Below are 23,987 nucleotides of genomic sequence, written 5' to 3' on the forward strand. Positions count from 1 at the left end.
AATAAAGTTACGAAACTATACAGCAGAAATGTATAAAAACATCAAAATATAAAAGCTATACTATGTATGGCTACATTGAATTATTTTAGTATTTTTCCAGGTGTAAATCCAGATTAACCATGTGAGAATTAGTATGCAGTGCATGAATGTGTTTCTTTAAATGGTGATTTAAAGACTCTGGTCTGTTTGTGGTTCTGTTGCTCTGATTGCTTTAAAAAGAGGCAATTATTCACCTGGCAACACCAACACACAAACCTGATTCTACTGCTGTTTCCAGGCTCATTTTCCCAAACAACTCAACAGCAGAAGAGTTTCTCTCAGAAAAAAAGACTCCAAGTTGTGGTTTAGTATTTTTATTTTATGTCTCATATTTGGACTGAATCACAGCAAAATGGTGTCTAACTTGTTGTCTGGACTTTAAAAGGTCAGAGGTCAGCTGAGACTAAGTTCTGACTTTTTTGCAGTACACGCCAGGGTGCACTCACTTTTTTTACCTTTTTTAAATATAGTATTAATTAAAACAGTTTTTCTGGATAATGTTATATGTCTTTTCTGTTTAATGTGTGTTAATGTCAAAGGTTAGAGTCTTATACAACCGATGAAAAATGACCAAAAAGGGACACATGATGACCCCAAAACAGACAAAATTATTAATTATTAATATATTTTCACAGTTTTTTAAATGGAGGGAAGGAAAAGTGCTGACATATTTAATGGTAACTGCGTTTGTTTGTTTTTTTGCCAAGGGCGGGGCTGCCAGAGCTTATCTGGGCAGCACACGCACGCAAACACGCAGCTGGATGTTTGTTCATTTTACATAACATCCTTACTCAACTCTTTAATATATACGATTATATATATTTATATACATATATATATATGTATATATATATATATATATATATATATATATATATATATATATATATATATATATTTATATACATATATATATATGTGTGCGTGTGTTGACGTCATTCATGTTTCCCAGCAGGTGGAAAATACGGAAGAACACGCTCTCCTGTTCACCTGAGTGATCACGCATGCGCAAGCTGCCTGGGATTCCCACCTCTCTCTCTCTCCCTCTCTCTCTCTCTCCCGCGCATGCACGCACTCACACGAACTCGCACCGAGAGCCGGTGTCACAGTGACGCTGGGCTGCAAACCGTGCGCTGCCTGTGGATGCAAACCGGCGTCAAACGGAATCAGTAAAATCCTGTTTTGCTGTAAATTGGTCGTTTTAACACAGAAGTTTCGCTCGGGGGAGCTGGCGCCGCTGGAGACGTTCACTCCGGTGAGTTTTGAGGGATTTTACCGCCGCACGCTCTTTAGTCTTCGGTCTCATTGGACTTCACTGAGTCGCTCACTTCACCTCAGGGCTAAGAATTTATTACTCTGCTGGCTAACAGGCTGTTGAACACAGTGGTACTTCACACCAACCAAACTCCTTTCAAATTTCCACATCTTTAACATCTTTCTACAACTAACTATAACAGTAAATCATATTTCTTCTTTTTTTAGTCCATTTAACAGCGACTTTATTTTATCTTCATGATTGTGTCTGATGCCTAAACCGGTATTTATCCGTATGGAACAATAGTTCTGTAATGTTTAGACAGTTTTCATATTATTTGTATTTATATATCACCATATATCTGCTGAACAGACACCATTTAGAGATTTATGTTTATGGTGTTTACTCGGTTTAACATACTGCAGTAATGATTTGTAGTGTCTCTGTGATGCGTTTACTGTCTACTGATATTTACGGTGATCCGTCTTTATTATCTCTATAAATGTTTCATCTCCTTTCTTTGGTTTTCACTGACGCTGTTGTTGCTTTTTCTTGGACTTTATGTTCTGTGTTTTTGCAATAATATTATTGTGATATGTACGTATTAGTGTGTCTGTGTGCAGTGATAACTCTATTGTCGTAATATTTGTTATCTGATGCATCTAAAGCACTTTTCTGTCATGTGATGCCGCAGTAATGTCCATTTAATGTGCTAATTGTGGCCCTAGTGGTTTCACATTTGCAATGCATTTTGGGTCCCACCAGTGACATTAAAGAGGTACTTTTCCACTGTGGCATGTGGTTATAGGCTTTAGGTCTGTAACTATTAAACTGTTCGTGATATCCTTTTTAATTAATGCAGCAGTAAAAGCATAAAAATGCAGTTTATCATATAAGAGTAGAAAAACTATAAATGTTGGAACTTTTGAAACTTTTTCTTTGACTTAAATTGACATAAATGACTTTCAACAGATTCTCTTTTGTGCTGTTTAAGTGGTCTCACTGTGACTCCATCAAATCACACTCTTAGAACCAAAATCAGAAACAAAGCACCTGTATATTATAAATGACCAAAGCCCAAATAAAAAGACAACAATGGTTCCTTTATTATAAATATTCTAATTAATGTAATATTCTAGTCACACCATCTGCATGTAAGCTGTTTTTCATTTATGATTAACTACATGCAGAATCACACTCTGCAGGATATTTTTCTGCATTAACAGGTTTTCAGACCTCAGGGTGTTAAAACTCACACGACACGTGGAAACACCTCAAACTACCAACAAAAAACTCTGCTGTTTCTTTTCAGACACTGATATGATGGGTTTTATTAAGAATGTTAAGGATTAAAGATGCAACGCTAACAAATTAGCTTGTTCTTTGTCTGTTTGCAAGGGACATGATGCCACACCAGACTTCATTCAGTTATCTATTAATTGAATAACACACACGCGCCTTGTGCAGCATACAGTTTTGTACTATAGATCTATTTTTGTGTTTACATTTTTGCCAATAACATTTCAACATTATAACTCACTTTAGATGAACAGATGCTCTAAAGAATGTGTGTTGCTTAAGGGATCTTCAGGTGGCGGATCAGGTGCTTGAGGATTAAACATGCAATCCTTGTATACACAGCTGCATTTGTTCAGCATATTCGTTCTTTACCTGTTTGCAGGGGAAACATTGCCACACTAGACTCCATTCAGAAATCTGTTAATTTAAATGTTTGGATGGCAAATACACTTTGTACAATCTGGACTTTAACCTTTCTTGATTTAACATCATTTTCTAATGATTTCAGCACAACTGAAATCCATCCAGATGTTTTTATTTTGAAATATCTTCAGTTTTCATATTTTATCAAGTGTAAAAAGAGAGAAAGGAAGGATTCACAACTAGGAATAGTAATTTGACCCTGAATGTGGATGACAAAATTTTTTTAAATCCAGAAGTTCTTGGTTCAGTTTTGAATGGGAAATTTAAACAAAACCAGCATGAAAACATGAAGCAGGGCCTTTTTTAAATTGCCATTTTCCATGTTAATTTCAAACATTACAGCCTCTTAACACTAAACTGTCATTAGCACCGATAATGTATGTTGCTTAAGGGCACTACTTCATTAGTGCAGATCTGCTGCCTGGACCAGTATCTCTCTAGAAAGACATTGACACACCAAACCTCATTGAAAAATCGTTTAATTTAAAACTCTATTGCTTACTGGCAGACACATATACTGTTTACAACCTGGTCTTTTCTTTTTTTTTACATCAACACGATCTTCTGGTGAATCCAGCAAAATGAAAACTCAGTTTGAAGCTAGCTTTAATTAATTATTATTAATTATGCCAGTAGGAAAATCTTTAAAGACCTACAGAGTATGTGTTACAGTATCAACTCACCAGACCCTGTTGTTTTAGCTTCTAAAGTAAACAGCTAATCGATGCTACGTCCTAGGACCTATTCCTGATGCACTTTCTTCCTGTTTTGTGAGAAAAGTAATGTGATGCAAATGTCCAGTATTGCAGTGTGTGTGGTTTTCCTCAGCAGGTAAACATCTGTGTGCAATTGTGTCTCGGGCTCGTTCTCTCCCTCAGGCCTCCCAGCAGGCCGTGGTGCCCCCTCGGCAGGTTGGGCTCTCCAGCCGACCCCCCGACTTGCCTGGTGCTCCAGTGACGCTAATCCAGATGACATTTTTAGATACAGGACACTGTCTGTAGCTTTCTGTCGCCATGGTAACCCCAGAGAGGAAGGATGCGTATAGGCAGCAGTTCGCCTCGCGTGACCCTCCCTCGCCATAAAACACAGCCGTAAACTTAATCCGTCCTCGCTTCCTCGGCTGACAAAGAAACCTTTCAACATCTCAGTAGAGCCACGAAAAAGATTTAAAGTGAATTCTTCTACTTTTTAACACTTTTTCTGGCCCAAGTGAGCAAAAAAACTCAGCCAGAACTGATGGGTTTTTTATGCTAATTTTACTGAAAAAGCAATTCAGATGCTTTTCTGAGCTACATCAATGTGGGGGGTCCTCGCTCACCCCCCCCCCCCCCCCCCCCCCCCAACAACCCACACACATACACGTGTGTTTACTGTTTGTCTGGTAAATAATAGGCCCTCAGCTTCTCAGGGAGTATCTATGGTGACCGAGAGAGCAGGTTTGTGCCTGGTCGTCTGGATCCAGCACCTGTGGTTCTGTTTATGGAGAGGTTCTGGATGCACAGTTTTGTGGGTATATTCTTGAATGTTTGTTTGTTCTTGTACATTTATTGGTAATCGTCAGTGTTCAGATTCTTTCTCTGATATTTATGAGGAAGGATTTTGGATGTCCATTGGTTATTTTCTGGATGTTGAATATTTGTTGGTAAATTCTTGTCACCAGTTTTCTCTTATTATGCTCATTGGTGTTGGTTGGTTGTAAGCACATGGTTATATTATATGGATATTTATTATTTATCTATGGGTCTATTCCCAGATATTTATTGGATGTTTACGGGTTATATCAAGGTATTTTGGACATACTTTGCATATTCATTGGTTATTTATCAGTTTATTCTGATGGGTTATTTAATTTTTGGCATTTATTGTTTATCTTTGCATAGATATTTGGTAAGGATGGTGGATATTTATTGGTGATTTCTTGTGTGTGAATATTTTGGCTTCCTCACTATTTAAATTGTTCTTTTATATTTATTGGTTGTAGATGTTGAGATTCCTTGATATCTATTCTTCATTTATGGGTCCTTTCATGGATGTTGAAGATTTATTGTGTTACATAACCTTTGGTCATTTGTGGTTATATTCTTTGTATTTTTAGAAGGATTGTGGATATTACTGTTGATTCAATGAAGCGTGTCATGTCTGGGAAAGATTCAGACACTTTCAGGTGGTTTGTTGGATTATTTCTCAATTCTCAGGTATTTCTAGATTTATCTTGAGTAAAAGTTCTTAAGTTTCATGATATTTTGTCTGCAGTTTTGACGAATATCTTAAAATAATTTCTTGGGTGTTTGTGAATGGATCATGTGGAACATTATTTTTTAGAAACCTTTATTAGTCCCACAGTGGGACATTGCATTGTGGACAAACTGCCCCTTTAAGGCACCAAGGGTTCAGAGGAACCAGGTATCGAACCACTAACCCTGGGGCTCATAGGCGACTGCTCTACCACCTGCTGCTTTGACGGTTTAGTTTTTTTAAGCACTGTTTTAAGATAATTTGTAGGATGTGGATATATTTAGGCAGCGTCTTAGACATTTTTTAAGATGTAATTTTATTATTAATATATTAAACTGTATTTATTTTTATTTTCTTAGGACAGGTTGTTTTCTTAGAAACAAGTGTGACAGTGTCTCTGAATAGTTCCAGGAAGGTGTTGGATTTCTGGTATTTACTCCATGTTTCTTCCACCAGCCTCAGCTTGTAGGTTTTAACTGCTGACCTGCTGCTGTAATCCTCAAACTGAGGCGTTAGATCTGTCACTGCTGCAGAGAGTGTGGGTGCTAATCTGTCAGACTGCTGAACAGCAACCAGCCATGCTGCAAACCCAGAGAAATCACAAGAGAGAGGAGAAACTTCTTTTTTTTTCTTTAAAGCCTGTCATGACTCACATGTTGCTGTCTGGAGCCGTTTCCTCGCTGTTTGTCTGATTTCGCTTTCAGAGCCTCAACAACAGCTTCGCTGTGGTGCTGTCAGGTCGTTAATTAGACTTTTCTGTGCTGACAAGGTGCAAATGATGTTACAGTAATAATTGGTTACAGTTTATTTTCTCTCTAACTGCTGTGAACACTGCTTTTCTGCCGTTTATATGCTGTTTGGTGCAACATTAGTTTTTATAATGATGTTTCTTATTGTGACATGTAGAGACATAAAACATACATAATATAAAAAACAAGCAGTTAAAGCCTTATGACCTATTAATAGCCATTGTTACAAAGCACATATGATGTAAATGTGTTAAAATAACTGCTGCCCTAATATATCCAGGCCTGTACCTCACACACATCACCACACACATCACTCCTTCCTCTTGTCTGGATGCATAAACAGTGAACGGACATCAGACTTTTGTCCTTCCAATAATAAACAGATTGATGCTTTTTATTTTGCAAAATGCAAAACAAAACTGTTCACTGTTTGGACTGTGATTGGCACCAGAAATACACAGACGGGCAAGTGAACAAATGAAATTCAAGGTCAAGAAGAACTCCAAAACTGGTTGTTATAATCTGCAGCTTAATTAGAGGGTCTGTCTCTCCTGATTGGTCCTTTACTTTACAGCAGCTACTGCAGACAAACAACAATCAGCATAATATTTGCATGTCTAGCTTAATTTTGATTTCTGCGTCTTTGTTGAATCCTCTCTCTTGTGGTAAAATATCGCAGAATTGTTCCTTTGTTTGTGGACTTCACTTAAAGAAGTAAAATAGTGTCTGGAGCAGCATAAGTGTTTATCAGCTGTTGTACCGGTTCAGAGACAGTACAAAATGTATGTCATCCATATTGTGATGCGTTCAGGGACGATGCAAAGTGTCAGCCATGTGTGTTTTAAAAGCCCTCAACACAAAACATTAGTTTTATTTCCCCTCATCATTTATATTAAAAATATGGATGAGATATTTTACAGTAGAAACAACTGCAGTGGGCACCACCATTGTCTGTATTTACACTCAAACTCATTGTTGTTTTAAAGCAGGCTTGTTGGAAATATTCGGGTTTCTGCAGGTAACATTTAGAGACGTCACAGTGATGGAGGATCTGTGCAGCTCAGGCTGGAAACTATCTGAAGCTGACCACAGGGGATTAGAGATCAGGGTCTGGGTGTCTCCTTCGTCCTCTTTCCTTCAGCAGAATATGCAGCAAACTAGCACTTATTTTGTCCCGTCTCACCATCATTTCATATTAAAACACCAGAGACAGTTTTATTTCCGCTGAGTCACTGGAGAAACTTTAGCTCTGAAATTATGGAGGCTACATTTTGGAAAAAGCATCATCATGAGTGACGGTGCTGGAAGCAGTGAGTTAATGGATGATAGCGCCGCCATTGTTTGTATCAGACCCTTTGTTGCTACATTTAACGTGAAATGACGCATTTCATGGTTAGTCGCTCTCTGTCAGGGACACAGCGTTTCAATGAAGGGATGTTTGTAAGACAACAATTCACACTATGTGCTTTAACATCCTCGTGTGTTCATTTTTCTGTGTGTTCAAGACTCACCTGTCAGCTGCTGAGTCATCAGCAAACTGCAGCAAGTTTGTGAAGTGTGAAAATCAGATGTGTAGAAGGTGTATAGGAAAAATGTACATTAATAATTAGTAATATATATTTTTATCACTGATTGTCAGACTAATCATCCAATCCAATTATTTTGGAAGTTTTTCTGTATCACATTTAAGACGGTGTTGTTGTCGTGAAGTATAATAATTATCTTTCATTCAGACGTGAAGTACTTTGATTTGCCATTTTGTATGAAAAGTACCAAAGTATATAAATAAAACTGATACTTACTACTAGTACATTGTAGAGGATGTACTTAGTACTTCAATTTGTGTAGTCATTATGAAGTTGTACTGCTGGTAGTGGAGTATGTTTTAGGCAAGTACTTGAATGTTGATGCTTTGGTAAGTCTGGATTTGGACTAGAGGTCAGTTCTGAGGAACCAGGTTGGATCCAAATTCTGCTTAGTCTCATCAGGCCTGGTCTAGTTTTAGAGCCACCTCTCTGAGGTCTGTGTGTCAGTTTATCCAATACCCGAGTGGATCTGAGTGGAGGGTGGTTTTTAGGCCAGAGGGAGAACGAGAACTGTTCGTTCTGATAAAAAAACAGGAAAATTAAGCAAAGGGTTTTACTTTGCATTTACGTTATTACAGGTCGACTCGTTTTACTCTGAAAGCTGCAGGAAGAAGTTTGTAACTTGGAGAAAGTTCGAAACTCTCTGGCTGACATCACCTCCAGATGATCGCTGCTTCATTAATCGTGTCTCGTTTAATAGTAACTCGTCTCACGGTGTGAGTCACTGCGGCAATATTAGTCATCGTCAGCTCTTTGTGTGTGTGAGCTCATGTTGTCTGTTCAGTAAAAGGTTTTTATTCTGCGTGTGTGTGTGATAGAGGAGAGGTCAAATTAATTTGTTGTGTAAATATTTGTCATTCCATTATTTCTCAAACAGGTTTGCTGCACACAGTAACTTGAGCTCCCACAGTAGAAGTATATTTATTCAAGTACTGTACAATAATTCGAGGTGCTTCTATTCAATGATCTGAATTCACTTCATACTACTATACTTTATACATCTACTCCACTACATTCACTTGTTTTAGTGACTTACTTACTTTTATACCCTCTAAATCTGGTGATTCTGAATTTGATTTTTTTTTCCTGAGAAGTTGCATTCAGTAAAATTACTGATAACATTTATGAGTATGTGAGTGCTGTTTTCTGTGCCTTTTTAATGGGTCTAAGGCTGATTTGTGTATGTTTAAGGCTGTTTTCTGTGACTCTGTGGCTGTTGTGAGTCTTTGTGATTGCTTGATATATCTTTGTGGCTGTTTCCTGACTCTCAGTGGTAGTTTGTTGTCTGTTTGTGGCAGTTTGGTCTCACTGTGGCTGTTTTCCGTCCCTTCGCAATAGTTGCGTCCATATTGCAACATATGTAGCTGCCTGTTATCTCTTTGTAGCTGTCTGTTGCCTCTTTGTAGCTGTCTGTTGTTTCACTGTAGCTGCCTGTTATCTCTTTGTAGCTGTCTGTTGCCTCTTTGTAGCTGTCTGTTGTTTCACTGTAGCTGCCTGTTATCTCTTTGTAGCTGTCTGTTGTTTCAATGTAGCTGTCTGTTATCTCTTTGTAGCTGTCTGTTATCTCTTTGTAGCTGTCTGTTGTTTCACTGTAGCTGCCTGTTATCTCTTTGTAGCTGTCTGTTGCCTCTTTGTAGCTGTCTGTTGTTTCACTGTAGCTGCCTGTTATCTCTTTGTAGCTGTCTGTTGTTTCAATGTAGCTGCCTGTTATCTCTTTGTAGCTGTCTGTTATCTCTTTGTAGCTGTCTGTTGTTTCAATGTAGCTGCCTGTTATCTCTTTGTAGCTGTCTGTTGTGTCTTTGTGGTCATTTTCTGTCTCTTTGTTCTTATTTCCTATCTCATTGTTGCTATTTTCTGTTACTTTCTGGTTCTTTTCTTTACTTGATGTTTCTTGTGTTTATGTCTTGCTAAGGTGTTAGTTAAGGTGTTAGTTTTGCCTTTTAACTCACTGAGAGAAACAGTCACCTTTCAAGTCTGCACAGGGAGGATATTTTGGATTATATCACTCCCACTCGAACCTCTCAAGTAAATTTTTAGCCACCTGCATGGGTTTTTTTCCCCTCCTTTTCTACGAAGGGTAGCTGAGTACATCCACAGACAAACCACAACAATCAAGTTCAACCAGCTCTTTGCTTATTATTTCCTAACACACACTGTTCTATTCTGGAGGCACGTTTCATGCACCGTCACTGTTACTCATTCACTCTTTGTTCCAGCACTATTCTTTCATGACTTGCTGCTTCATTTCCAGAGCTGCGTTCCCTCTCCCTCTCTCTTTCTGCTTCAGTATTGAGGTCAGAACTGACACTGTGGGAATGTGGAGCAAAGGCAAGAGATGCATCTATGGAAGGATCATAACTGGGTCAGCGCCGTGGCTCGTTCTCTTCAGCAGGGCCACTCAGGAAAAGTAGTTTTGTTATCGTATTGTTTTTTGGTTTTGATCCACATTATTAGTCTGCATATCGGTGCCAGTTCAAGGTCATGGCAGCATCTGGAAGTAAAAACTCATGAGCCTGTTGCCCATATTTTAGAATGAGATTCTTTCCCTTGTCCTACATCTTAGTAAATATATTTTTATTTTTTTTTTTTCTTTTGAGATCAGATAATACCCATAAGACATTTATATGATTTTTCGCCAAAATGTCAGGAGATTATCATCAGTTGCAGGCAGCTCCCATAAACTTAAAACACTGTGGTGATCCTCTCTCTTTGCATTTCTCAACGGCATTAGGTCAAACTTTTAGTTTATCTGACACTTTGGTTTATGACCTAATAGCTGAAAAGTTATTGACATTCCCATAACATCATGCTAATGTGCTACACTGGTTAACTTACCTGTTTTTTTGATATTCATTTATAGTCATGTTTTACCTCTTTGTAGCCAGTGTCTGTCTCCTTGGGGCTGTTAAAAGTATTAATAGTAGTAGCAACCAATTAATCACACCTTATTTATATAGCACCTTTGTACAGGTTAGTGTAGTACCACTAGTTGTAATAGCAGTTGTGAGTAGTAATAATACCCACAGTAGTAAATTGGTGACAGTAATGGTAGTAATAGTGAAAGTTGTCAAATTCAGTTAAGTCAATCATCCAATCAGAATCCTCTCTGTGACCCGTGTCATCAGTTTGGGCACATTCTGTGTCGTGTGATTGGACGATGTCGAGGTCACTCGAGTTTAAATAGTTTGTCATCCAGACCTTTTGTTGACCGTCTTTTGAAGATGGACGGATGGGAGAGGACACAACACGAAGGCAGAGCGATGAGAGCAGAGACATCCAGGAAAAGTGACTGTGTTTATTATTAACCTCCGCACACACACACACTGTGACCCCGATTTTGATTCTGCCAAGTAAACAAACTACCATTGTTTGTAACCCACTCTGTTACCACGGCGATTGGTAGGACCCTGCTGGTTGCCATGGTTGCACAAGGCAGCCCAGCCATTTTGGCAGCCCGGCCAGCCAGTTCATTATTAGGGAAACAAAAAGTCACCAAACTCCATTACAGATTCTGCTAATTTTAAACTTCCTTCTCTCTTTGAGCAAATATGTTAAGTCTATTAAGTTACTTCAGACACTTAATGAAATACTAACATGTTGTGGTATATGTGGCTTCACTGCTTCACTACAATCACTAAGTAGTTATTTTTAAAAACAATTTTGGAAAACTCAAACTAGTGAATATGTGATAACACACAAATATGAAATAGAACCATTTTTGTTTAAAAAAATAAAATAAAATAACATTTAAATGTTTTTACTATTGAGCATTTTAGGTTATGTGCAGATTGAAAGGTCATGTTATAAAAGTGAAATTTTATGCTGTACACAACCTAAATATTTGCTTTGCCTATGAGGAAGGAAGCATAAAATCACTAAATATTTGAATGGAGTTCAGATGTGATATTATTTTCCCAAATAATTTATTGGATTATCAGTAATCAGGTCAGGATGCACAAAAATATGCTGTAGCAGTGACACACTACTGCACATACACAGAGGATCCACATACACATGCAGGACCTGGTTGTTAGCACGATTAAGTTTGAAGTTTGATGAAAGAAATCAGGAAATCAAACTGCCAAGGGAGATTAAGTTATGTGAAACGCCTACTACCACACACACAAATGTTTAATTCATCAACAGGAAGTGTATATCTTTGTTGACATGTATCCAGAACTTGTATCTTAAATAATTTAAAAGCGTCCAAATGTGCTCTGAGCCATAAATGGACTTCTTGTTACAAGTAATTTCCTGTACAGTGGAATAAACAAAGCAGAAGAGGAGACGTTATTATCGATACCCGAGTTACACTGACGCCTCTGTACTTTAATAATTGTGTGGTGGTGGTGGTTTTGTCAGGTCAGAACTAAAACCAGGTCTGTTTTTCTATTTTAACTTATAGTGTAGTTGTTGAACACACATCCACCTTTTTTGGAACAATTCTCTCTCTGACTCATCATAATAAAATTTTATCTTTTCATTTAGTTTTCTCTTAATTTCTCTCCAGCTTCTTCTGTGCTCTGGATTTGACCTTTGACCCCTTCACCAATCTCTGATGCTCCTAACACGATGACCCGCCCTCATCATCCTCATCATCATCGCTACACCCTCCGCCATGGTCACCCATCCCCTCGGTGACCGCCCCGTCCGCCACCACACCCACCGCCTTCCCTCTGTGCTCCCGTCCAATCAGCTGCCGGGATGCATGTGATGGGCAGCGTCTCCCCGGCCAATGAGAGGGGGGGATTCGCTTTCCAGGAGGGTTTTGCCTCTGTAGTGCCGACACCTTCTCCTCCTTCATCGAGATTTTCTGATATTAAAAGCACCCAGACTCCCCCTCCTCCACCGCCTCCTCTTCCTCCTCCACCTCCTCCTCCCCTACCACCACTACTTCCAGGTCTCGGAGACCTGAGGAAGAAGAAGAGGGTGAGGAGCTTCTTCTGGAAGACGATACCAGAGGAGCAGGTGAAGTCACAGCTCCGTATAACACGCTCACACCTTCACCTACATTTCAAACACTATTTATTTACATAGCATATGTTTGTGTATGTTGTGTGTGTCATAGGTGAAGGGACGGACCAACCTGTGGACTCAAGGCCGAGTGCAGCAGCAATACCAGATCGACGTCCAGACCATCGAGGAGCTGTTTGGTCAAAATGACAGTCAGTCAAATACCAAGGCTGCAGTCACCAGAGGGAAGAACAGGAGCTCATTCAGAGAAACCAAAGAGGAGGTGTGTGTCCGAGTGCGTGGTCCAAATATAAGAAAACAGTTCCTCCTGTTTTTGACCCTCTGATTTTTAAAAAAAAAAAAAAAGCCCAAGAGGTCACTTGTGTCTCTTTATGGTGTTTTTGTTTTGTGTTTTCTAGTGTTACTTTGGGCTTTTTAGTGGTAATTTTTCATATTGTTGGCGACACGAAACACCTAGAAACAATTATGTGTCATATTATGTGCAATCACATTGAGTCTCCCTCTAGTTGGTCTGCGTCTCTTTGTAGTTGTTCTATGTCTCTATATTTTGTCTATGTGAAAAAAAAGGACACACAAAACATGTAGAAATTATTATGTTGCTTCATTTGGGTATTTGTAGTTGTCTTGACACTGTGACCTACTTTGTCTTTTCCTAATCAGTTTGTGTCTCTGTATTAATTTTTTGTCTTTTTTTAGTTCTAATAGGTTTCATAGGGCCCCCAAACAAAGAGACACAAAGTGACTTGAACTGTGTTGCAGGTGGTAGTTGTGTCTCTTTTTAGTTGTTTTACAGTGGCAAGAAAAAGTATGTGAACCCTTTGGGATTACGTGGAGTTTTGCATGAATTGGTCATAAAACGTGCTCCAATCTTCATCTAACTCACAACAATAGAAAAACACAGTCTGTTTAAAATAATAGTACACAAACATTATATGTTTTCATGTTTTTATTGAACATAACATTTAAACATTCACAGTGCAGGGTGGAAAAAGTATGTGAACCTTTGGACTTAATAACTGGTTGACCCTTCTTTAATAACCTCAACTAAACACTTCCTGTAGTTGCAGATCAGACCTGCACAACGATCTGGAGTAATTTTGGACCACTCCTTACCACAAAACTGTTTCAGTGCAGCAATATTCTTGGGATGTCTGGTGTGAATGGCTCTCTTAAGGTCATGCCACAGCATTTCAATCGGGTTGAGGTCAGGACTCTGACTGGGCCACTCCAGAAGGTGTATTTTGTTCTGTTGAAGCTATTCTTTTGTTGAATTACTTATATGCTTTGGATCATTGTCCTGTTGCATCACTCATCCTCTGTGGAGCTTCAGTTGGCAGACAGATGGTCTTACATTTTCCTGAAAAATATCTTGATTAAACTCTGGAATTTATTTTTACATCAATGACAACAATCTCTCCAGGCCCTGAGGCAGCACAGCAGCCCCAAACCATGATGCTCCCTCCGCCATGTTTTACAGTGGGGATGAGAAGTCATTAGGCTAGGGGTTCACATACTTTTTCCACCCGGCACTGTGAATGTTTACATGTTATGTTCAATAAAAACATGAAAACATATAATGTTTGTGTACTATTATTTTAAGCAGACTGTGTTTTTGTATTGTTGAGAGTTAGATGAAGATCGGAGGACATTTTATGACCAATTCATGCAAAACTCCACGTAATCCCATACATACCCATCACATACTTTTTCTTGCAACTGGTAGGTCGTTTTGTTGTCATTTTGTGTCTCTGTGTTTATCAGCTTTTGTTTCTTTGTAGTTGTCTTATATCTTTATAGTTTTTAGTTTTTTTCTAATGCAAGACACGGGGCCCCTGTGTCAGTCTGGGTCGGCCTCCTCACAGTAGTCCGTCTGTGTGTGATGCAGGCTGGTGTTTGATGACGTTTATTAAAGGCGTAGAGAAGGTGAAGTGGGTGTGTGGACATTTCCACCTCGCCTGTGACCTCATTCTTAAACCTACTCACCTCTCTCTCCCTCTCCCTGTGTCTCTCTACCAGGTCTCCATACTGGACTCTAAGCGTGGGATGAACATTGGGATTTTCCTCAAGCAGTTCAAAAAGTAAGCATGGCTTTGTAACTCTGACAACAAACGCTCCTCTTGTATGAAACAGACATGAAAACACTGCACTGACGCTAAATAATAAAAAGGGTTTTACAACTCCTACAATCTGCCAGAGCAGAGAGAAGAAAGAGGGCGATGTCTGAGTCATACTGGGCCAACACTGGTTATTATGTGTGTTGTCTGTCAATCTAATGTAATTGGGTCAGTGTGCATGTGTCAGTGCATGGTTTATGTCTCCTGCATTCCTTAGGGTAGCAGTCCGTCAGTAAGGGAGTTGATGCATGTCTGTTGTGGTGTGATACGTTTCCTCTCCCTCATCCCAGGATGTTATTGGTAAACAGGTGTTGAGGAATGCAGGCAGGAATGTTAAAGGCATAAAACCAAGGACCACTGACTGGATCTCTTCACAAAACCTAAAAGGGGTTGTTGTAGAGGGATGTAGGTGACAAACCCACGTTGCACAGAGACATGTGGTTACCTGGTTTGTTTCAGCTAAAGTGGTGTAATAATAAAATGTTGTGGTCACTATGTTCAGCATCATGGATCGCACTCTCTGTGTAAACAGGGATTGTCCCGCAGCTACAACTACAAACAAATGCAAACAGCTACAAAGATGCAATACCACAAATACATGTGAAACAATGACAAAGATTTGACTATAAAGAAACACAAGACAAATACAAAAAGGCACGCAAAGCGCAACATAACACCCCAAAATAGATATATGGATACAAAAAGAATGAAAATGACCCTATATATAGACACAGCCAACACAAAGTGGCTGCAAAAAGAAAAAACTATGATTACAAATAGATGCAAACAGCCACAAAAACGTAAATCTAATTCTCTAAGAGACAACAAATCAGTATATATGTGGTCAGTGCTTTAGTTCCATTACTATTAATTAAAAGTGAAATCTTTGTCCTGCAGATCCAATCAGATGATCATAGACGACATTCGCGATGGAAACAGTAAGTCTTATGGAGCAGAGACTCTGAGAGAGCTGCTGAAACTGCTGCCGGACTCTGAAGAGGTCAGGAGTGTGAACTGTGCGAGTATTGTAACATGAATCCACAAGAAGTCATTAGCGAGCAAACAGTTGAATCGCTGTGAATCTGAACGTCACCATGTCTTCATCCTCTCCTTTAGGTGAAGAAGCTGAAGGCGTACAGAGGAGACGTCTCTAAGCTCTCTTTGCCAGATTCCTTCGTGTACCAGCTGATCCTGCTCCCCAGGTGAGACGCCCTGCATTCAGCTCCCGTTTGACCTTTGACCTCACCTCCAACAGTAAATGTGGTGGTTCATGCAGCACCTTTTTTATTCCAAAGTGCTGTTTTTCTAGAGAGGCTGTTTTTGTTTTTTATTGTTCTCTGGGAGATGAGCAAATGGGGATCCAAATAAAAACTAAAGACTCAAAAACCAGACTCAGGAGACCTTTCTTCCAGAACTAATGGAGCTAAATGTTCGAGGGTTTGTGTAACGGCAGATGGTGGAAAGAATAAAAGAAACACTAATGGGACATGAAGCTGTGGAGCTGAAGGGGAAATTTAGAGAAGCACTAACAGCCTTGTCCATTTTCGTTCCCTTTCTATCACCTTCTCATGACTTTATTCTTACATTTACATATTTACAATGTAGACTTAATCATTTTATTTGTCCTTCTCTAGTTATGTGGTGCGTATCGAGTCCATGCTGTTGAAGGAGGAGTTTCCCGGGGCGTGTGAGGCCATGACACGGGACATTACGATCCTTCGCTGTGCCACCAAAGGTAACAACTGCACCATCACCGTCACCAGTATGAGAACACTGCTCTCTGTGTGGAGCACAAACTCCTTTTAATGCTTATGACAATAAGAGGAATACAGAAGAACACCAAACTTGCTCATTATTAATGTAAACGCCCAGAGCGTTTTGTCTCCACCTTTTGTGAGACGTGAAGATACAGTAAATCAAATCCTCTCCTCCCTTCACACACACTAACACCCTGACTATTTTTAGATGTGTGTGTGTGAACTTGATAACTCCCTGAATTGTTAACTAACCCTCCATATGCTGTGGGTGACAACACACTCGCACTCTGTGGTGCATGCAGGGATTTTAGGATTAGAAACTCCTGCTTATCGTTTGTTATTTCGTATATAGAGACATTTTCCACTTTATTTGTGTTTATACCTCTCTGTTCCTCTTCTTCATCCTCCTCCGCCTCTTTCTCTTTCTCCACCAGAGTTAATGGGTTGTGAGGAGCTTCACGCTGTTCTCCACCTGGTGCTGCAGGCTGGAAACATCCTCAATGCTGTGAGTGGGGAAAAAAACAGCATTAATGCATAATTAGACATGAAACAAAGGGAAACAGAGCTGGATTCAGGCTAGCTGAATGAGGAAATGGTGGTATCATTAACTTCACTAGCTTTAAGCTGTTTGTGAGAGTCGTGTTATTCCACACTGTCTGATCAAATCGTATGTACAGTTAGTTCAGAAAGTAGTCTGATCCCTTCATTTAGTTATTCATGATTACATGAAGCATTTGTTTCACCACATAATTAAAATTTCTACCAGAGAAATAAAAAACAAAACAGTATAGAAAAAGCAGTATAGACTGGACAGCATCAATATTAACTACACAAGAAAAAATTAATTAAATTACAAGACAATTAAGTTAATTAGTTAATTACACACCAAACAACGACAATATAACCAAAAATAAAGTTAACACCAGTATAAAAGCAAATGACATAAACAACAACAGCAACAACATAGCAGAATAAATAGCAGAAAAATCATTGAATGATATAAACAAAAGAGGAAATGATCACAAATAATGGCAAAATTATCGCATATAAAGACAACATGGTCACTAATAAAGGGAAAATATTATAAATAAAAAAAATAATAAAAATATTGGAATGATCACTAATAAAGGCACAATGAGCACATAGTGATAATAATTGACCCAAAGTGGTAAAATTATCCAGTGTTTTACAAAAACTGAGAAAAGATTAGAAAAAACCTGATGAACTAGCAGAGCTCTTTTTCTTTTCTCTGTCATTAATCATCTCATGACTCCTCAGACTTGGTTCCCACTGGATTGAACAACTTAACTGCACTAGATAGAGGTTTTTCTGCAAAATATGTACTTTTAGCTGATAATACTGCTGAATTTGGGATTTTGAAAGAACTTTTCCTTATAATAGTTTATTTGTGCATTAATAAATTGATCTCAGTATTTGAGAAAGTGATCTGATTACTTATAACTAATAATGTCTACTACAGTGTTAGGGGTGTGTTTGTGTGTGTTGATTTATGTTTTTTCCTGTGTGTTGCAGGGAGGTTACGCAGGAAACGCAGTTGGCTTCAAGCTGTCGTCCCTCCTGTCTCTGGCCGACACCAAGGCCAACAAACCCGGCATGAACCTGCTGCACTTTGTTGCTTTGGTCAGCAGCCTGTCGTGATATTATAAGAGCAGCTTAAGGGTTAAAACTTTGGGTTTTGTGATTATTAACACATTCAGAAGTCATTTTAGAGAACGTAGCACTAAAACCATGAATATTTAATAATGATTAAGAAAAAAAAACAAATTTTTCTCTTTCATTTTTCAGGAAGCTCAGAAAAAAGACGAGAAGCTGTTGGAGTTTCCCCTGAAGTTAACTCACATTCAGGCTGCAGCCAGGTCAGACACCATGTCACATATAAACAATTCTCCAAATACACACAGCATTTCCCATCATGCCTCATGTTCTGCATGCCATTGAGGTGCAGCCTTTTCCTGCATTCAGCTCCTGTCAGTAGATATAATAGAGTAACAGCGCCCTCTATCTGTTTTGGGCCATAAAGCTTCTGGATAAAGCATAACGACAAGTCATCCATAGTATTTAATTCAGATGGTCCAAGTTTGTTTGATTTTAATTGTTTTTATTTGATTCCATAGGATCTCACTGGAAACTCTGGACTCTGACCTGCAGTGGTTAACAACTCGCACGCGCTCAGTAGAGGAGAGCGTCCAGAGAGACACAGAGCTGCTGCAGCAACTGGACAGTTTCCTGCAGGTATAACACACAAACATTGTCTTTGGTGGACAGGACAATGTGCAGTGATACAAGACACAGACAAAGGGTCAAATGAATCCTCAAACACAAACACAAAGAGACCACAAAGAGAATTGAGATTACTACAGAGAATGATACTGATAATCATTCAATCAGTCATCAGAAATTAACTCATGTGTTTTTAAGCCTTATTTACGTCTTATTCCTGTTTCTCAGCATGCCACCTCGTCGCTGTGCTCATTGCGCCACAGTCAGCAGCAGCTGAAGAAGGAAGGCAGCGAGCTGATTGACTTCTTCTGCGAGGACAGAGACACCTTTAGACTGGATGACTGCTTCCGCATCTTTTACACCTTCTGCTCCAGGTTCACCGCCGCTGTCAAGGTAAACACACATGCAGCTTGTTCGTGTACACATTTACAGTCAAACATAAACTACAACATGCAAAAAGTATTAATATCAACAGAATGGGAAAATGCCAAGTAAACCACCCCTGAAATTTAGCTGCCACCTAGTGTTCAAACTGGGAGATAGCAGTTAATTAATGTCTGTCTCACTCTGTAGGAGAATATCGAGAGGGAGTCGAAAGAGGCAGCTCGTCGTAGGCGCTTACAACAGCTGGAGGAGCAGAAGAGGCACTCCTGGGCCGGAGGCGAGGAGGTAGAACACCCACACACACTATTAAAAGTTGACACACAAATACAAAATGCTTCAGTGCTATTAAATGTCCTCTATGTGATCATGTTTTAGGTGGCTGGAGCCTTCAAGTATCGCTGCAGCAGTGAAAACGACATGTCTCAACATGACGAGGCCGGGCTGCTGATGAAGTCCCACCGCCGCTCGCCTCTCGATAACCCCCAGAGTCCTCCGGGGCGTTGGGGAAGTTTACGACGTTCCCGGCACTCACCGTCAAAGTCACCGTCTATCGCTGCAGAACGAGAACTGAGCATGTTCCTGGAAATAGCAAGCCGAGACCGCAAAGTCGCTCAGCAGAGAGGAGGGGGTGAGGCGAGGACAGCTTTGCCAAAAGCCTCACGTGAACATCCGCCTCAGACACAAGCTCAAAGCCCGATGGTCACAACGTGCAGCTTTCCCCAAAACCAGCAGCCTCAAATGGGTGAAATGGCACCACAAACCTCCTCCTCCCCTCCCAAGACCTCTTTGAGTCTAAAAAACACAAACTCACATAAAACAACCACCAGTTACCTCAGCTATGATGCAGCCCAGATGCCAGTAGATGTCATGAATACTACAAATGAAGTTACAGTGAAACCTACCTCTGATTTGAACCAGCAATTTGACCACAACAACAATGGCAAGAATGAACCCGACCTGGTTTTTAGCATGCTTTCAGACCATCAAAGTCCATCAAGTACAATGAACAAATCAGATCTGGACTTTGAACATAGGACTGCTGCTACTGGAGCCATGTCTGTGGTCTTAGAGAAGTGCACACTGGTGCCTGAGCTGAAAGTGTTCAGCAAGGTCCCCCAAACCAGCCTTAACAAAGTGCATCACACTAGTCACCTCCATGGAAATGACCAGGACGATATTGTAATCACAGATTTGGAAGAAGAGGGAGTGGACAAATCCAGCATCCAGAAGACGCAGACTAACTCCCATAGTAGTTCTTCCTTGTCACAAAAAGAAGAAGACAAGGGGCGGGCAGAAAAGGTGGTTGTGTGGTGTGTGACAGGTGTGTGCGAGGCAGCTGGAGAACCCGGAAACGCTGGAGACACACATATGCAAACTGAGAAGGATCAGTGTCGTAGTGACAATCAGGGAGGAAACCAGCAAGCTTCCTCTGTTGCAGCCAATTGCACACCTTCAGAACCTGAGCCAGTCAATGAGAAGCAAGTGCCTGTACCCATCAGCAGCCAACCGGTGCCTGTCTCCCGCTGTGACGACCTGTCGCTTCAAGTTTCTTCCCCCGGATGGTGCCCTACAAAGCCCGACTCAGCCAATGAAGCTCCTGCTTTCACCACAGATGCCTCAGATGAAGGTAAATTAGAAGAAAAGGACCACGGGGAAGGAGAGGATTCCACTAGTGAGATTAAAGACGTGGAGACATTTATGGAACAATCCACAAATCACCAGAGCCAAAACAAAGCCGCTTCTTGTCACGAAGAAAATACAGGATCAGCTTCTTCCGTTGATGCAAAGGCCAAACTGTCAACTTCTCCCAAACCATCCGCCAAGAACCTCCGCACTACAAAAACTCCCACTGGAATGAAACCCTCAACCATAAATGGCACCTCCGCCACCAACAAATCCAAGCCCGTCCGCACGCTCAACAGTTCCGAGAGCCAGGGCATGAGGCGGGTTGTGCCCATTTCACGAATTGGCCGAGCTGTTTCATCCCTGGGCAAACGTCCTGAGAATTCTCCTGGGCGCCACCAGGGATCGTCCACAACTCTGACCATGTCTAGCCTCAACAGCAACTCCCTCCGACAACGTGAGAGGCCCTCGACTGCACCTTCATCCCGACGTTCCAGCCTCCAGAAGACACTGGACCCAAAAGATTCAAAAGACCTGAAAGTTGCAGGTATTTGGGCATCTGCCCGAGAGCAGAACAAGGAATTTCAGAATAGACCACCTGTTCGAAAGGCCTCAATAAAACCCAAACCCCAGCCGGAGGAGAAGATGTGCCGCTCTACGCTGCGAGCACTCACTCTGGCTGGAGAGGGAGGTGGAGGTGGAGGTAGAGGTGGAGGCAGCATCAGTGCACCAGCCACCCCTTTGCACAAAGGCACTACCCATCCATCATCCCCTCTTCCTGGCTTTGCCCGAAGCACTGCCTCTTCTTCTTTCAGAAAGACCCACACCATCCTCATTCCTCCTGGTCCACCTCATACAGACTCCTCTCCTAAATCCTCTCCCAAGAAAACCACCTCCCCCGCTGTCCCACAACCTGGCACCTCCCCACCTTTCATGCGAACAGGCTCGCTGAGAGCCTCCAACACCAGCAGATCTTTAGATGTCCTCAACTCGTCCTCCCCGCTGAAGAAGTCTCAAAGCATCAGGGTAGGTCCCAGTTCACCACTCCACAATTCAGTGGCTCCCCCTAAAGGTCACAGGCGGAATGACAGTGGCAGCTTCTCCGACAAGTCAACTCACTCTAGGGACTCAGGCAAGACCACTAGACCAAGTTGGAGATAACAGGAGAAATGTGAGGCTGCATTCCAACATGAAGTTTGGGCAATATTGCCTTCAACTTTAAGGGAATCAGCGGATACGCTCCGACATGAAGTACAGATTCCTTTTCATGGAGAAAGATGATATGGAGGATAAATTCCTAAGCAAAAATCTGACTTTAAGGTGGAAAATAAAAGAAGGTACATTCCAATATGATGGCATAACTCCAACAAGGAGATTAATTTGTCTACTATGCATTCAAACTTAATCTTGCTGGTGGTAAAAGGACTCCAGCTGAAAGCACTACACAATCTAAACCATGTACAAGTTATATTGTTAAGTGTGTATAATGTGCTCTTAAGGCCAATTTTCCCCAAGTGTCTGCATTCGTATAAAAGTCACAGTTCTTCTCTTAAGGTCTGGTCAAACCAGAAAGTGGCACAGTGAAATGCATCCATGCATTTTAGCTAAACATTTGGTTCTACATGTTTGGTGGCGTAGTGACGGCATGCACCGCTAGTTGGTAAGCTAACTGCTAACCACGGCTAAAAGGCTGTCAGGGGCCAAAAAACTGTGTTTTCTGGATGTCAGTTCGTTTATGGTAGGTTAATTACTTGCTTTGTTTGGAAATTTTCCCCATTTAAGTGCAAAAATGCATTAAATAATCCTACGGTCCTATTTGGTAGTTGGACCCTGTGTCGATATGGAGTCCAAACAATTTTTACAATGCTCTCGCGTTCCCATTTAAAGTTGAGTTTAATCAAATGAACATAATCGATATTGGTAAGTTTCTTCAGAGTTTTCAACACTAATTGATGTAAAGAAAACCTAAGGCCATGCAGTGAAAAATAAACAAGCTGCAATCTAGTGTTTTATTGCACCTTCTTTTCACTGCACTTGATGGGAATTTGGCTTCAAAATGGGCCCTACATCACATTTTTAGCCTGGTGCCCTCACACAGGCCATGCTAGTGACCTGCTAACCATGTGGGAAAATGCTAATGGTAGTCAGCTTTACGAAGCTCACAATTTTCTCCACATTTCAAACTACTTATCTTGTTGCTAACAGGAGAAGAACATCACACAGTTAACTCAAAATATGATAATAAACTCTTTTGTGTAGCAGTTTGACAAAGCAGGTCAAATAAATACAGAACGTGCACCACAGCTAATAAATTAGCGTTCTCCAGTTTTCATTTGTTTAAATGTTCCATCCAACAAAACAAGCTTTTCAATGGCATTAGCTGTAGCATTGCAATCTTAGAAGACACCAGATTTTCAGAAAATACGTGTAGAGCACCTGTCGTAAGTCGTACACATGCTTCAAAGATGCCCTCCAGCCTTCCCACATTAAATGTATTCTGATACAGCTGCTGAATTAAAGTGATTAGTTGGTCATTTCAGCCGTAAATCTTTTTACTAAGACTGATTTACACCTTTTATAACACAAACCCTGAAAAATAACTACACTAGCAAACAGTTATATCTGTTTGGTCTCCATGGTCTCCTGAGAGCAGTCGCACCGATTCATTTAAAAGGGAAGCTGGAGGAAGGAAGTAAATGTCAGTATCTACTAGTGTGTAACGAGGTTTTATTTAAAACATGACCAATTGCAGTGTTCATGGATGTGACTGATTCCCAGCTTGGCGTTTCCTGTCTTCTTCTGATTGAACAACCTTATTTTGTGTCTAAATGCCTTTTTGATTCTGCACATTTAATGTCACTAACCAAGCTGAGGCGTCCGGCTGACTTAAAATAGAAATGTTGTTATAATTATTATTGTAAGAATAAAAATGCTAAATCGCTGGGAATCATGTAGTTTTTTTAAATTGTGATTAGATTATACGAGGAGACACTGAAAGTGTCTCTGATTCAAACCAACAGTGTCTGACTTACTGGGAAGAGTCTGCGGTGCCAAGTTTGTTCATATGAAGATGTTTATAGATTTGTGTATGTACAGTATGTATGTAGTTAATAATTGATATAAATAATCTGTCTTCTAATTAATAAAGTATTATTCCTCCAACACTCTGCACTGTGTTTCTGTTCACCACATTCACCACTTTCACTTTGCTGCAGTAATTCTATTTCTATTTAATCAGTCCTGTCTGACACAACTTTGAACACAGCAGTTAAATATTAGCAAGTTATTGCTGAATAAAGGAAAAGACC

The 23,987-nt window shown here is 40.3% G+C and overlaps 1 protein-coding gene across 1 annotated transcript; it reads left to right on the forward strand.

Moving 5' to 3' along the window:
* The first annotated feature begins 1,119 nt into the window (after window positions 1–1,119).
* On the forward strand, window positions 1,120–23,859 carry LOC113151532 (FH2 domain-containing protein 1-like). The gene is made up of 14 exons (XM_026344448.1): window positions 1,120–1,294; window positions 12,097–12,554; window positions 12,655–12,822; window positions 14,577–14,638; window positions 15,572–15,674; window positions 15,791–15,876; window positions 16,309–16,409; window positions 16,866–16,936; window positions 17,965–18,072; window positions 18,238–18,308; window positions 18,567–18,684; window positions 18,901–19,065; window positions 19,246–19,341; window positions 19,432–23,859. The coding sequence occupies exons 2-14, from the start codon at window positions 12,291–12,293 to the stop codon at window positions 21,838–21,840; spliced, it is 3,822 nt and encodes a 1,273-aa protein (XP_026200233.1). The 5' UTR covers window positions 1,120–1,294; window positions 12,097–12,290; the 3' UTR covers window positions 21,841–23,859.
* Window positions 23,860–23,987: the final 128 nt, after the last annotated feature.

This window comes from Anabas testudineus, chromosome 18, assembly GCF_900324465.2.
Source record: "Anabas testudineus chromosome 18, fAnaTes1.2, whole genome shotgun sequence".
Taxonomy (NCBI): Eukaryota; Metazoa; Chordata; class Actinopteri; order Anabantiformes; family Anabantidae; genus Anabas; species Anabas testudineus.

What these genes read in the sequence shown, in the direction of transcription:
- LOC113151532 (XM_026344448.1), top strand. Translation starts at nt 12,291, where the DNA reads ATGCATGTGATGGGCAGCGTCTCCCCGGCCAATGAGAGGGGGGGATTC. An exon ending in CAGCTGATCCTGCTCCCCAG is followed by an intron (nt 15,877 to 16,308) that starts GTGAGACGCCCT and finishes GTCCTTCTCTAG; the next exon opens with TTATGTGGTGCGTATCGAGT. An exon ending in TGCTGCACTTTGTTGCTTTG is followed by an intron (nt 18,073 to 18,237) that starts GTCAGCAGCCTG and finishes TTCATTTTTCAG; the next exon opens with GAAGCTCAGAAAAAAGACGA.